General features: G+C 46.3%; 1 protein-coding gene across 5 annotated transcripts in view; it reads right to left on the reverse strand.

The window, feature by feature from the left end:
• AMOTL1 (angiomotin like 1) overlaps nt 1-16,105 on the reverse strand; it is a 162,025-nt gene that overhangs the window by 123,826 nt on the left and 22,094 nt on the right. For 3 of the 5 annotated variants that reach the window (XM_059930570.1, XM_059930564.1, XM_059930569.1), the window contains one exon: nt 7,455-7,508. Coding sequence is in view for 3 of the 5 variants with exons in the window: in XM_059930564.1 (XP_059786547.1) it covers nt 7,455-7,508 (54 nt within the window). In the remaining 2 variants the exon portion in view is untranslated. The remainder of the gene's footprint in view (nt 1-7,454; nt 7,509-16,105) is intronic. The other 2 variants (XM_059930565.1, XM_059930571.1) reach the window with 1 other exon arrangement.

Genomic DNA, 16,105 nt, shown 5'->3' on the forward strand with positions numbered 1-16,105 from the left:
ACAAACATTAGGGGAGTTGGGTTGAGTTTTACACCCAGACCCAAGTCCACCTGCCCTCAGTTATGCTTTCAGATTCCCCTCCAGGCTGCCACTGTCCCGCCCCAAACTGTGCTGCTTCCAAGGTCTAGTTTCCTTTAGAAATGGCGTCAGTACCATCAGGAAACCAGAAGAGGTTTCCTGTCCCAGGGACTTGGCCCTGTAATACAGAGCAGGAACTAAATGAAGGAAGCTAGGAAGAGTTTTTCTGGTTGTTGCCTCAGATCCCGTTATGGAAAATTCCTTTGGAGCATATTAATCATTATTTGGTGGTCTAAAGAAAAAATATATATATATATATATGGCTTTGAGCACCTACTATTCATTCATTTATTCAACAGAGAACGTACCGAACAGCCATATACTGTGCTGGCAGGCCCTGGGCTAGTCCCTTTTGCATCATTTATAGCATTCAGCCCACCACCAAATCCGCCTGGGAGGAGGGCAACTTGTATATTCTCCTCTCCAAGAAACTGAGATTGGCTCTGGAGCCAGAGATTATATTTTGAATGGAAGTTTCACCTTTAACTAGCTGTGTGACATTGGGCAGATAAATTAACCCCTCTGAGCCTCTGTTTCCTCCTCCATGAGGTGAAAATAATTCCTTCTGCTTCACTGAGTTGTTCTGAGGATGAAATGAGCTGATAAACTTAACAAGATCAACTGTGGAAGAGACTGAGTGCCCAGGTTTAGGAAACTGTAACAATGGTGAGCCTTTCTGTGATTGTTTTGTTGGAGCTGGGAGGCCAGACCACACCCCTGTGGTAGGGTGAGGTTTCCTGTGCAGGGAATTGAATTTTCCACTGTCAATCATCCTGAGGAAAAGTTAAACTGGGGTGAAAACTCCCTCCCTCTCAGAAGCTATGCTCGGAGCGGGGGGGAGGAAGAAGGCAGGACAGATAGGCTTCTAAGGGTGGAGAGATCTGGGGGTGGATCCAGGGATGGGGTGAATGGCCCTGGCCGTTTAGAGACCAGCTCAGAGCTGGGAAGGTAGCCAACCTGATCCCAGACCGTCGGTGAGTCTGGGCTTGTGTAGTGATTAGAAGGCCCTGGGCCCACTCTGCGGCCAGCACAGGGCAGGACACTGGGAAATCAGTCAGGCTCCCAGCAGGCGAACACCAAGCCTCCAGGTTCTGGTGTAAGCAGGGACAGCAGCAGCCATGGCTGTGTCGTGTGGTCACCGGTTTCTGAAGAAAGAGGACGTGGTGCAGTTACCCAGGTGTCCACTGGCCTCAGTAAGTTGTATCTGGACTCCAGCTCCCTTGGCAAAAGGCTAGAGCAGCCAGAACTGAAGCTGTGGATGTGAACAAGCACCCCTGAGAATTCTTGGGCCTAAAATTAGAGGGTAGCTTTAGAGAAAGACTTGATTTGTTAGTAATATGGGCAGGCAAATCCTTGGAAATCATTATATTTGGGGCTATCAATGTGGGTGACATGATTTAAACCCCAAGCTGGGAAGCTGGGTAGACTGTTTACACCTGTAAAGTGCCCAGCATAGAGTAGGTGAATAATAATAAAGGCCCGGGATCTTTCTCCTTATTCACCCCCATATGATGGGAGGGAAGAAAACTTTGGATGCAGGAAGAGATTTGTTCACTACTCTTAGGTCTTGCTGCATCTTCCTAACACGGGGTGGGGAAGAGGAGATGAATGGCCATATTATTTCATTTATACGTCAAAAGTCAGGTCTTTCAGAAGGTATGACCATGCCTGAAGGGATCGGAGCATTCGGCTAGGGACGTGAAACATAGTAAACATTTAACGATGGTTACGACATTCAAGGGTTCCTTCTAAAACCCATTTGCCCTCACCACCATGGTCTAAGGCTGATACTATTATTACCCCCATCATATCAGCTAGGGTCCTAACAGGAAATGGATGGTATGCTTCAAAAAAGTGACTGAAGAGAGTCTGATAAAGGGGCTGCTGATCAAAGTGTGATGAGCAGGGTTAAGGGAAAACGGGATGGAGGAGCAGAAAGGGAGGTTCCAGAACCCAGCACGATCTGATGCTGTAAGAGAGGAAGCAGTGGCCTAAACTAATCCAGCCACATGATCCCACAGCCTGACAGGAAGGAACTAAGTACCCTGATATCTCTTGGTTTCCACCCTCCCATATGCTGCCAGTACCTCTCACTGGCCAAACTGGAAGCCAGAGGCTACATTCCAAAAGGTAAGTTTTCCAGGGCACAGACCAGGGTAGTGAAGGATGGTGAGTGGGTCTGGAAGGACATCAGAAAAGAGCCACCACATGACTTTACAGGTTAGGAAACAGATATAGATGAAGTAACTTGCCCAAGGTCATAGAGCAAATAAGAGGTGGGACAAAATTCAAACCATACACAGAGTACGACTCCGAGTCCATGCACTTAACCACTAAGACATGCTTCCTAGAACTGGTTGAAAAGATTACTCGTTATCCAGCACCTCTTTCTCCCTGTATCCTACTCAATCATCCTTCCAGTAATAGACTCCACCTTACTCCCACCCAGATTTCCCAGCCTTCCTGGAGTTAGGTATGGCCATCTGACTAAAGTTCAGTCCAAAGGAATGTAAGTGAAATAATGCATGCAGCTTTTAGGTTATGCCCTCCACTTTCCTTCTCTCTTTCCTATAGACTGGAATGCGGATGTGATGGTGGGATCTGAAGCAGCCACCTTAGCCCACTGCATGGAAGCTCCATTTGAGACTATCAGAGGACAATGAAGCCACCATATCAGCACTGGATTGCTTATGCTCCAAGTGAAAAAGAATTTAACTTGTTTCTTGTTTCAGTCACTGTCATTTTAGCCTTGGTTGTAGCAGCCAAACCAGTATCCTAAACAATACAAAGACCAGGATGTAGCTCAGTCATTGTGGTTAGAACAATAAGAGGCATGTGACAGCTGGTGATCCCCAATGTAAGTGCACTCCTCCTCTTCCTGGCACATTACTAGACTACATTTCCCAGCCTCCTTCCATGTGGATGAGGTTATGGGACTATCTTCCACCTTTGGAATATGAGGAAAGGTTAGTGTATTACCTCCAGGCTGAGACAACCATCGGTGAGCATACTTGGGTCTTGCTCACCTTATTGACTTGTCTGCCAAATGGATTCAAAGGATCCAGTGAAGGAACCTGATGCTGTAGGGTAGGATGGAGCCAAGGCAGGCAAGGAGCCTGGGGCTCTCCATGACCACATGGAGCAGAGCCCTCCGACAGCTCAACACCAGACTACAACACAAGCAACAAACACCACCTTTATGGTGTTAAGCCACTGACATTTGGGCTTGTTTGTTGTAGCAGTTAGCCTATCTATCCTGACTAATTTTATACTTACCAGCTGCTGCTCTCTGAAAGACATAAGTACTTTTATCCAACAATGCAATCTCATCTCCTATTTTAGGAGAGCTAGGGGGTGGGCTGGCAAACATTTAAGTCATTATTTTAAAGAAGTTACACAACTGTTATCATTTATTCTAATAAAGCCCCTACATCCTGCTTGAATGAGGAAGGCAAGAATAGCACAAGAAAAACCTTTCTCGTGGTACAGTGGCCCTGGGGGGATTGGCCCTGTTCTCTCCCAAGAATGCTATTCTCATGAGCACTCCTTTTGGAACTCAGGAAAGTTCACAGGGTCTGAGCAAAAGAGAGCATCAACTGAGCTCAATGAGGTGTGCCAGAGGGTCAAGCAACTCCCATTAAGGGCAGCAAATTGGGAAAAGTTATGGAAACAAGGACCCATCCGTGTGCTTTTGGATGGTGAGGGAGTGAACTTTTCCCCTATTCTTTCTAATGTTCAAATTTTCTAAAGTAAGCATGTGTTACTTCTGTACTAAAAAGTGGTTTTAGGATTTCAATTTTTAAGAAAGAAAATAAACTGGTTAAGCCTAAGGAATGAACAAAGGAGAGAGCTATAGGTCAAAGGTCAAAGGAATCAAGTGCCCCAAGGCACCGTTATGACAAGCAGAGAGGCCAATCTTAGGAGTATATAATCATGAAAAGACAAAGCATCTCAGCGGTGACCCTCACTCACACATTCAACAAGCATTTACTGAAGACTTACATGTGCCAGGCACTGGGCTGGCTGCTAGATTTGCAAAGAAAAGTGTGGTGACCACAACCTAGTATGGTAGCTAACAACCATGGCTACACACTGGAATCACTGAGACCCAACTTTTAAAGTACACACTGATGAAACACTGATGCTTCGGTCCACACTCCAGGGATTCTGATGTCATTGGTTAGGACTTGGTCTCGGGACTTTTAATAGCTCCCCTGATTCTAACGTCTAGGGTGAAGAACCACTAGGAGTACATGACACGTGGGCTTAGTGTTGAAAGACGGGTAGGAGCCAGCCAGGGGAGGAAGAGAGAAGGGGGAGGAAAGGCAGGCAGGCAACGGGAAGAGAGCTGTAGTTAGAGGACTGTCCCATAGTTCAATGTAATTGGAAGGTTATGGTGGCTGGGGGTAATGCCAATCATGGAGGTCCTCCCATGGCTAACCAAATGTCTATCCTCCAGGTAGTGGGAAGTTGGTAAAGGTTATTAGACGGGCAGACGTGATCACATCTGCGTTCATCCCAATTCTCCATGCATTCTTTCTCACCCCCTCAGATGGCCATCACTACTACCTATGGGTGGGACTACAGAAAGACTATGGAAAGGTGTAGAAAGTGGTACCATCACAGGAGAGAGGGCATATTTCTGGACTCTCCATCAGAGGACACCTTCAATACAGCATTCATCTAGAGAGAGGCTCCTTTTTCCATTCTTTTCAAAAACCCCTTTTTGGTTACTTAAGTCCATTACATGATCTTGCCACAACACTGAGAATAAATCCCCCAAAGAGCAAGTCATAGTTCATTTGGAGACTTACACGAAAATTTGGAGGCAAAACCAAACTACCTCTCATGCCACATGCCACAAGAAAGTAGTGGGATCGTCACCGAAGACCCCAGATGGAACACCATTCCACACGCTGCTCCAAGAATAAATCATTAAATAATTCAATCGACCTGATCACCATTCCTAAGAATCTGTGTTTGGAGACTAGGTAAGTTGCAGAGAAATTTCTAGAAATGAAAATGGTTTAAGTTAATAGGTTGGGACAATTGATGAGAGCTATTCCATCATGCACAGGAAGTAAGTGTCTTTCAAATGAATACTACTAATAAAGTAACAGCAATAAGCACTTCCTGAATACCTGCACATACTACCCATGGGGCTAGGACTCTACACACACCATTGACCCCAGCCATGCAAGGTCTCCAATTAGGCTGAGAGATAACTGAGGCTCAGAGTCGTTTAGTCACCTGCCCAAGGTCACAGGTAAGTGCAGTGATAGAATTCAAACTAAGTGTTTACGACCTCCCTCCACCTCTTCTCCAGTTCCCTTAGATCCTGGCCAGGGGGTGAATCTGTGCTCTTCGGTGCTCCAGAAAGAATGGCTGCTGGACAAGCTCATCAACTGCTGTAGGAGGCATCTTTCCTGCTGTGTGTTTTAGAAAAGCACCCAAAAGTATCACGACTCTTTCCAAGGGAGAAAGGCCAGCTCCCTCTTTGACCTGAATAGCATGGAAACAATGCAGTCTCATCCAATGAGCTGCTCCCATCCAATGAGCTGCTCCATCAGGAAGAGAAAAACCCTCTGGAGCCACCACGCACCCAAACAGCATGGCACCCGAATGTAAATAATAAATACCCGATAGCTATGGGCCTCCTTTGGCTTACGGTCTCAGGAGGCTGGAACTGGATGATGCTTAGAGGCCACCTGGCACAACCCCAGCTTTTCAAAGATGAGAAAACAGACCGGTTAACATATCTGCTAAGGAAGGTGAAGCAGCCAGAACCCTGGTCTCAAACTCTGACTTGTGTTTTATATTCTCAATCATCCTGCCATCCCAGAGCCCAGGAGGGACCAGGATTCCTATAACACTCTCATTTCCTCTTGAGAAACTGGGCTTTTCCCACAGAAGGGCTGAAGAGAAAAAAGGTTATTTTCTGAGTTTTCTACTGCTAATCGGAAGGGCCCCCCCTACTGATCAGCACCTCAGCTGGGCCGTCCAGTCTGTTGGGGGGCGGGGAGGGAAGAGATGAAAACAAAAAAGGGTCAATCACCTGGGCCTTTCTGGTACATAAAGCATTCTGTGAATGCAATGGCGCCAATTCTGGTGTCATTAATACACAATTAAACACGTGTGGAGCAGATCACCAAGAATCTGCTCTCTCAATAAACTGCTTCATGCAAAGCTATGGTTTAAATGTCATTTTCATTTCATAAAAAGACTCACCATAGTGTACCTTTAAAAGCTAGTTTTGCTCATGCATTTAATTTATGATTCCATTTCCAGAGATGTGATTGCCTCACAACTTTTCAGAAACACATCTTCTGAATAAAACAAGGTCCTCTTCCCTGCCTCACAACGCCATCCTTGATCCAGACCTATTTTGGGTACCTGGCTCCTAGAAAAGGATGAAAGTCCTTGCTGCGGTGGAATTTTACTTCAGGTGGTGTGGGACTTGCTGAGGACATACAGCCCAGGAGGAGAGGCTGACCAGACACACGGTACCCAAGGCTGAGAGCCTTAGTGTGGATAAACATTTTTAAACAGCTGTCATTTCATGGAAGGCAGGCAAGATGTGCAAGCTGGTGATAAAAGAACAGCAAGGACAGACTTGACAGTCCAGATTGTTAGCAGCTTAACTAAACCCTAGAATGAGAAAAACAAAAAACAGAAAACAAAAAACCATCAACCACTAAGCCACCAAGTGAGACTGGGTGGCAGGAATACTTAGAGGGATCCGGACAATGCAAATTTCCTTCTCTTCACAGGAGGAAGTCTGTCTCTGACAAGACTGTTGCCTTCACCCACCACAAATCTACACTTAGAACGACAGGCACAGGAAGATGAAATGCCCTATTCCCAGACACCTGAAGGAGAAACAAATCAGGGAGGAACGCAGCTCCCAAGTCTTGAAATTTAATTACCAGAACGTTTTTGGCCCTGGACTTCATTAAATTCAGGTTAGGAACTAGCCACACGATGTCATTCTTGTGGCAGGTACTGTCTAGACTGAGCCAGCCCGCACCACATCCTTCCAGGCAGGATGAGTCAGGCTGCTTGCAGAGGCCCCCAGGTCGGGAAGTTTGTTGTGCCGTGCTCCAGGGAGCAGTACCACGAACCTGGACACACACACACACACACACACACACACACACACACACACACACACGGCACAGCTGACACCTTCCCCGCCATCCCCAAAGCACACGCGCCAGGAAAAGGCCAGTTCTCACCGCGATGGGAACGTACAGCTGGGGAAGTGTGTTCCCTGGCCGTTTCTCTCCGCCCCTCGGGCTGATTGGACCCGGGCGCCCCCCAAATTCCCGGTTCTCGGGCTGGATTTCGAGAAGAAAAAGCAAAAGGGGCAGACTTACCTAACTCCTCGGGGCTGTAGGGCGCGGATGAGGCTTCTTCCACAAACTCACTGTCTGGAGGAAGAAGAAAAGCAGAAAAAAAAAAAAAAGAATCGCAACCATTCAGGGCTAATGGATTAAGCATCAGTTACCGCGTAGGTCTCTTAGAAAAGCGCGGGTTTCTCTCCCGCAGCGACCGGAATCCGTGAACCGGAGGCCACGCGGGGTCCCAGATGCCCCACCCACTGGGGGTAAGAAATTGTCAAAGAAACTTGGCAGGGGGGGCAGTTCCACCCAGGGACCAAGCGTCTTCCGGGCGTGGGCAGGTGCGCACCAACTTTCTGTGGGTGCGACCCCACGGATCGCCCGGCCGGGCGCGCAGGGCCGCGACCTCATCCTCTGCCCTCAGCCCGCGGGGCGCATCGCGGCGTCCGCTGGGTCTAGCGTCGACGCCCTGGCGCCCAGGAGCCCCAAAGTTTCCTGGTGGGTCCAGCAGACCCGAGAGCGCGCAGCAGCGGCGGCGAGCTCCCCGCGCCCTCGCGATGGAGCGCCCCGCGCGCATCCCCGCCGCCCGTTGCTAGGCGACCGCGGCCGTCAAGCTCGGCAGGGGCGCGCGCGCTGCCTCCCAACTCCCGGTTGGAGGGTGGCTTCCCCACCCCCACCCTCTTCGACCATTCATTACAAATTAGAGCATAACCAGTTTTAAAACAATCCCTGCTTTTTTGTACTGTCTGTCCTACGCCAATGCTTGGGAAGTCGTTTTTCTGTGCTTTTCATGGGAAGAGGCAGAATTTTCAGAGCTTGAATATTTCTTGCAGCAAGGAAGGAGGAGCTTTCAATACTCCCAACCATCTCCTTGTTTTTGAACCTGAATTCTAACTCCACTCCAAACAATATTTCCCCCTCTTAAGAGACTACGTGGTTCGAGCAAGGAAGGCAATATGTCTCCATTTCACAGGTAGGGAAACTGGGGCTCAGAAGTTAAGTAACTTATGGATGACTGCACAGAACTGTGATGGGTGTCTCTGTGTGTGTGTGCGTGTGTGTGTGTGTGTGTGTGTGTGTGTGTGTGTGGTGTGTGTGGGGAGAGCAGAGCGGTGGTCCTTCTATTGTTGAGCGGTTTCAAATACAGAATATAGGAACAGAAGTTAGGGTCTGAAAGTTAGGGTCCTAAAGAAATTCACGTCAGATTGCGGGAATCTCCCTGTTTGGGTCAGTGGCCTGAATAACCTTTGCAGATGCATTATGTGTTTTCCACCAGGACTGACTGACTGCTTGCCTGGGAGGGCCCTGGGCTATGGGGATGTGCTCTAGAGAGCTGCTGGGAGAAAGCCAGAGGAAGGAAGGAGCAAACATGGAAAATGGTTGTCTCTTCTCCATCCCTGTCCTTGGACACTGATAGTTGGAGAGTCAACAGTCTGGGCAATGTCCTGGGGGCCTTGTATAGTCTCAGACTGATCAGATCACCAGCTGCAGCAGCCTGAGGGCTCCTGGATCGGTACCAAGGTCTTCTCATTCTGTAAACTCTCAGTCATCTCTGGGTTTTCCACTGTCAGTTTACAAATTACCCAAATTACCATGGAGGACAGAAAGAAACCACTTTGGCCAGAGTGCTCACAGAGGAATGGCTGGGGACCAGGTTGAGACTGTCCTTCTTCCTCACCAAGGTAACCATTCTTCTTCTTCTGCAGGGATTGAACCAGGGCCACAGCAGTGAAAGCCCAGAATCCTAGCCACTAGGCCATCAGGGAACTCCCCAAAGTAACCATTCTTGAGCTGCCTAGCCTTTCTCTCTATCCTCTTCTTTTCCCCCCACTCCTGACAATCTGAGCTCTCAAATCCAAGAAGTGAATGTGCTTGGGTGAATGTTTGCACGCATCAGTCCATCCCCTCCCACCTCCTAGAAACCTCTATTTGCCCTTAGGAATTCATGGTTCATCACAATCCCCAATATCCTCAGCCTCTTCTCTGAATGTTTCTTTCAATTCCTTACACTGATGGAAACCTGACTCTCCTTGAAAATAAGAGACCACATGGCCCACCACCTCTACTCCCTGCAGCCATCTACAGACCCTTGTGTTATTCTACCTCATTCCTTGAAGATATTGGCATCTGGATCACTGTCACTTCCCCCAATACCATTCCCATGATAATTCTTATTTCCAATTCTACCTAATGGATTCTTCTCATACGCTGGTCTCTCAACTCTTCAACATCCTCTCCCTTCCTGGATCTCCAACTATCCCAGCTCCCTGCTCTCAGAGTGACACCAACTGTAATCTCAACGCCAAGCATCCCACTCTCCAACCACCACCTCCTACCTTTCCAGCTTATTTCTTCTGTTATCCTAACCCAATGTTTCCTTGACCCCAACAGCTCCTATAATTTACTTATCCCATGATCTTTGATCATGATCTCTGTTCCTCACTCTCCTCTTGACCTTCCTTCCTCTTTTAATCACCCTAGTTTCTAGGTTTATTATTATCATTTCTCTCTTACATACACCTTCAAATCCATCTCTCCCTCTCTACCCCTCTCTCTCTTTCTCCTTCTCCCTGCCCCCCCATATTAAGTCCTTGGGAAAACCATAACCCTAATAAAATCTAATTCTTCATTTTCTCTCTGCCATCACCCAGTGAAACATCATTGGAGAAGCACACCATCATGCTGACTGGTCTTGTTTTCAATTTGTAACCACTAACCTCAAGTGGATATTAGTGCAGCCCAGCACTGGCCTTGACATTGCCAAATTCCAACGGTCAGTTCTTGGTCCGAATAGGAGCTTTTGACCCCTGAACCCATAAGTGGGTGAGCTCAGAGGGACTGTCTGCAGGACCAGTCTCCTCTATTTCCCCATCATACCGGGAGGCAACTAGCCTTTGTATTCCAAGAGAGACAGTCTACAGAGGGCTTTGGGGTCAGCCAGACCTTGGTTCTAATACCAGCTCCACTATTAACTAATAGTTTAATTTCTGCTAACCTTAGTTTTCTATAAAAATGGAGATAATAATCATATCTAACTCATAAGGTTGTGGCGAGAATGCAATAAACTACAGCATTTAGAGAGACTGTCACATTGTGAAAATCAAGTAAATGTTAGTTCTTATTAGATGGCATGCTCCTTTACAGCTGAGAAAAAATGGGCTCTTTTCTCTCCTTTAACAATTTTGAGTTACTGAAAGGAATCACTAAACCACAGATTATGCTTCAAATTAAAGGCTATGTACATTGCCCCATCTTTTAGTTTGCTTTCTAAGAGGTGCCTTGAAAGTGGGTTATGTGGAGTTGGGACCAGGCATTCCCACATAGGAAGAGCATTACAAATATTCTACCAGGTGATTAGGTTCTGGAGCCTGCCAAACTGTTCTAACTCACAGTGGATTCCCCTTCAATTTGTTCCTATAAATGGATGGCTCATAAGCCAAGATCTTTCCTTACAGCACTTTAGTTATTTAAATTTCCTAATCAACTGAAGGTTAATGAGAAAATATTTTTCTTCTTTCAATATCTGTTGTTGACAATTTTTCTAAAATATATGATTCCAATTTTCTGTCTTAGGAAGCAGAGCAGAGCAAACAATAATGTTTCTTGTTAAGCAAACAATATTTATGGGGAATATACCATGCTTCCAGGATGGTGCTAAGCAATGCAGATACAAAAGTGATCAGAACAGGTTCCTGCCCTCATGTTGCTCACCTTCTAATAGGTTCAGAGTAAGGACTAAACCTCAGGCAATGCCCAAAGTGCTTACCCACACTTGACTTTTATAGGCCTCTTATAAAGAAATGATTCTGCTGGAGGGTCACTGAGTTATAAAGGACAGTGCGCAATCTTATAGGTTGAAATAGTGCTGTCAAATTATTAAGGGAGAAATCACAGGGATGTTACTAGATCTCTCAAAGCCTCAGTTTCCTGATAATAATACTTATCTCATTGTATTGTCAGGAGAAGCCAAACAGGAAAAGTGTGAGACAGACCAAGCACAGTGCCTTTCTCTCCCACATAGAAGGCTTAGGCATGCTGGAGTCCCCTCTTTTTTTTTTTTTTTAAATAAATTAATTTATTTTGTTTATTTATTTTCGGCTGCATTGGGTCTTCATTGCTGTGCGCGGCTCTTCTCTAGTTGCGGCGAGTGGGGGCTACTCTTCGTTGCAGTGCACAGGCTTCTCATTGCGGTGGCTTCTCTTGTTGCGGAGCGTGGGCTCTAGGCACGTGGGCTTCAGTAGTTGCAGCACGTGGGCTCAGTAGTTGTGGCTTGTGGGCTCTAGAGCACAGGCTCAGTAGTTGTGGCGCACAGGCTTAGTTGCTCCGTGGCATGTGGAATCTTCCCAGACCAGGGCTCGGACCCGTGTCCCCTGCATTAGTAGGCGGATTCTTAACCACTGCGCCACCAGGGAAGTCCCTGGAGTCCCCTCTTTTGACTGTCCTTGGAGGAGAATGGGCTTCCTGCTGCCGTGGCCACTGAAGACAGGGAAGGAGTCTCTGATCCTATTTCTAGGGCAGCATTTATTAGAAGGTGGGACAGGTGGGGAGAAAGCAGCAAGAAGGAAGTGTTTCTGGGGCTCAGGGTGAACTATTTCTGGGACTCAGGTTTTCCACAGAAACAGAGTACACAGGGGGCTGATGTCTAATATCCACTCTAGCTGTTACCCGCTACATCATGAGTTGAACAGACTTTTGGGAGCTAGCCTGGGAACCCAACCCCTAGCTTTAATATTTCTTTATATATATAAAGTTAATAATATATTATTCATCAATATTAATAATCTTATATAATATATATTATATTATATATAATTCTAAATGTTTTAAATTAATTTTTATTAGATAAGCAAATAATATATATTCAAGGTGAAGGAAAAAACATTTAGTATCCATGGGTATAAACTGAAAAATGGAAGTCCTCTCTCCTGTCCTATCAGACTCTCCATCCCCAAACTGAAGCACTATCCACGCCTTCCTGTGTGTCCTGGTAAAGATTATTTTTAGGCATATTCAAACATGTTTATGAATTGTTGAAACAAGTTGGATATCATATTATGGCTTCTAAATGAAAGACAATACATTTCTAAATGAGATTTTGGTCCAACCCCAGTCATAAACTAAGGTGTGACTATTTTCTGGTTAGTAGGGCAAGAAAGTTTATAAAAAATCATAGGAGAAAAGTTTTATCAACTATTACAAAACAGTAAAATCCTGAACAAAATTTAGGCATTTAAAGAGTTATACCTCAGTTATCTGGAAAACTCACTTAATCGTAACCCTCATTCCTCTGTAAATGAAGTATGCTCACATAGCAACATTGAACATAACCCTAGGATCAAAGGAATTCTTAGATCCATTTCTAGAGCTAAAAGCACACTCCAAATGCTTTTCAGGTGGCTAGAAGAGGGGTTTCTAGCAAAACAGCCATTGCTAATATCCTGCTTAGTGTGCAGGACTGAAGCTATGGACCAGGACCATGGCCCGCAGGAGTCTGGGCGTGCCATCAGCCCCTGGCTGGCCTCTGCTGCAGCAGTGTCAGGGCCTGCCTTGACTGCAGGTTCTGCTTGGAGGAAAGGCCACAGAGAGGGCAGGTTTATATGGGCTGCTTTGACTCTGGAGGCCCCCCAGGGGCTACAGCCCCTTGGTCAGTGGAGAAAAGGAGGAGATGGGGTCTCATACAGATGTGGCTTCTTCCCGCAAGAGATGGGTGAAGGCTAAATGCCACATGGGGAGAAGTTTTTTTTTCAGCCAAGGGATGTTATCAATTCCTTTACAAGAAAAAGCTGCCCTGATGCCATAACAACAAGTTAGAATGGTAGCCAGAGGCCATTTGGATCTGTGCACAGCCCTCCCAACACCTACCCCGGGAGGTCACCAGTCTCAAGCATGAAAGACAGGAAGAAGCGAGCTAAGCCTTACCTCTGCCTCCCTCCCTACCCTGGCATCGCCCTTTGCTCACCTTCTCTGCAGGTGGTCTTCCGTCTCCTGGAGGCCCTCTGCTAGTTAACAGCAGAACAGAGTGGAGAAGCAATGCTTGCCCCTCTTCCCCTCCTCACCCTGGGGAGCATGGGCAGGACTGATTTAGGAGGGAAGAGTGGGTCTGTGTCTGCTCTAAGCAAGGCATGACTCTCTCCTGTTATCCTGTCTCTTATCTGCATCCTCTCAGGACGAGCCAACAGAGGACAGCAGGAAAATATATGCACCCACCCATATAGTTTCATCAAAGAGAATTTTGCATTTATTGGTCTCAGCATTAGCTCCAGGGCTGAATTGGCCCAAAGGACATCTCACCTTCTCCTAGGGTTTAATATTCTTTTATTTTACTACAACCCCACTTTTTTTATAATCCTTGATGAAAGGGAGAAAGAAAATATAGTTGCTTTGTTTCCCTTAAATGAAAATCAAGTCTCAGATAACTGCTTTAAGTGTTTGATGACGTCCAGAAAAAAGAAATGGGCTCTATAGGAAGAATAGTTCACTATATCTCATCTGAAAAAAAAAATCATTACTCTTAGCAGAAACAATACAAGCCAAGAGATGATATGATACTAAGTCTGACAGGAAGCCAAGGATTCATTTTGGTAAAAATGCTAAATATGGTCTCTGAAAAATTCAAATACCATGAAGTAGATGCTACTAACAAAAGCAAGACATTTTATGAAATATATAAACAACTTGGATCTATCCAGCCCCCCGCAACCAGGATTCCTTTTACCAACTATGGAATAGAGATGAAGATTTAAAAGACGCCCCACTCAACATCATATCAAAGGAAATAAACTCTGGCTGAGCCAAGAAGCAACTAGAAGGTGTATGTGGCCACGAATGAGAATAAACCATTCCAAAAATACACAAAGAAAAAGGTCCCTGCAGAGGAAAATCATACATTTCCAGCTCACACTCAGTTGGATCTATTGAGTGAAATCAGACAAAATACCCTGTGTTAAGATTAAGGGTAAAAACATTTGCTGCCATTGAAATCTATGCCTACACCATTACAAGAGACATCCATAGGATGGATTTGAGTTTCTGCTGAGATGCAGAGACCATCCTGATCTCCCATTTTCCACCCCAGTATCCTGGACAGAGACCTGAGAGGGAATCGCTTCTTTCAGACGCTGCAAATAGAGTCTACCTGGTGCACAAGAGTCTCTCTGTTTTCACATTAAAATGGTTTTTCCAAGAAGCTATGGCCTTAGCAGTCAGCATACCCTAGGTGCTGGCAGGAGAATCAGAGGCCTGAGTTCTGGACTTAGTTTTGCCATTAATCTTGACAAGTCTCCAAACCTGCCTAGCCTGTATCTCCTCTGTAAAAAGAAATGACCTTTATGAAACTTGTTAAAACGAATGCCAATAGGAGACCATGGAAAACAGATTCTTTTGTATTAATCTTTTTACGACCCTGTATGCAAGAGAAATAGACACAAAGCTCAACTTTACCCCAATATAAAATTAAAAATTAAAAAAAAAAAAAGAAATAGACACAAAGGATCAAGCTTCATGGAAAGGTGGAGATGCCCTTTGAAGCTGATGGAGAAGTGAAATGGACAGAGCAGAGCTCTGGGGAATGAAGACCTGAGTGTGAATGTGAGTTCTGCTGGTGTTTGCTATATGAGTCTTATGGTGCCTTAGTTATCATGCCTTCCCAAGCCTCAGTTTCCTCATCTGAAAAATGGGGATAATAATAACTACTTGAAGAGATTTCAATGAGGATTTGAATAAAATGAAATAATGCCCACAGCAGTGCTTGGCACCCAGACCACACTCAGAAAAATTTCCTTCCTTCCTTCCTGACATGTTAAAACTCTCCCTGACCTTGAGAGGGACCAGGAGGGAAATCCGCTCCTTCCTGTTTTTATAACCAGAATGGGAACAGCACCACTGAATTTCTAGACACACCTGGCCCCTACTGCCAGGTTATGTTTCCCACGCTTCCTGACTCTTCCCTAATGAGGAGCTTAAGCAGGTTGGGTCCCCTGGGAAGAGTGAATGGCAGCAGGATTCCCAAACAGCTGAGCGAGCACATCTATAACAGGAAGAAGTGTTTTACAGATTCACTGAGAAGGGCTATGGAGGCCTCCCCTCCCGCACAAATCCCCACACGTCTGATGTGGCAGCTGGCAAATCAAAGGAGCGGCCAGAGGAGCTTACACTGCGCCGATCAGAAACAGCGCTCTGGCCCCCTTTTGTTTTGTGTGTCAGGCACTGCCTATGATTTCATTTGGAAAATGTGTTCCAAGCCTTTAAAATAAGTTTGCATAACCACCGGCCCACGTCCTTGAGGGTATTTTAAGAGTGTAGGAAGCGGGAGTGGCAGAGGGACTTTCCTGCAGAAATATCACGCTCAGACATCCTGGGTTCTCCCCAGCCAGCTTCCTGGAGGCTGACCCACCCTCATGGCAGCCCGAAGTGCTCTGAGGATAACACGGAGGCAGATGTTGCGTGGATCTGGCCCTGTCCCAAGGCCCATGGCTCACCAGGATGACTGAGCCTCCCTAACAGATAATGCAGTTCTCGGAGGACTCCAGAAAGCCAAGAATAAAACCTCAAGGCCTGGACACTTCCAGGACTTTCCCTGGTACCTCACTGGAAATGTAAACCCCATTAGCTGACAGTGGGCCTCAGAGATGGAGCAGATGGGACCGGCCAGTGTTGGGAAACAGGGGATGTGGGGTAGGGGGTGGAGG

The sequence above is a fragment of the Balaenoptera ricei genome, chromosome 8, assembly GCF_028023285.1.
Source record: "Balaenoptera ricei isolate mBalRic1 chromosome 8, mBalRic1.hap2, whole genome shotgun sequence".
NCBI lineage: Eukaryota > Metazoa > Chordata > Mammalia > Artiodactyla > Balaenopteridae > Balaenoptera > Balaenoptera ricei.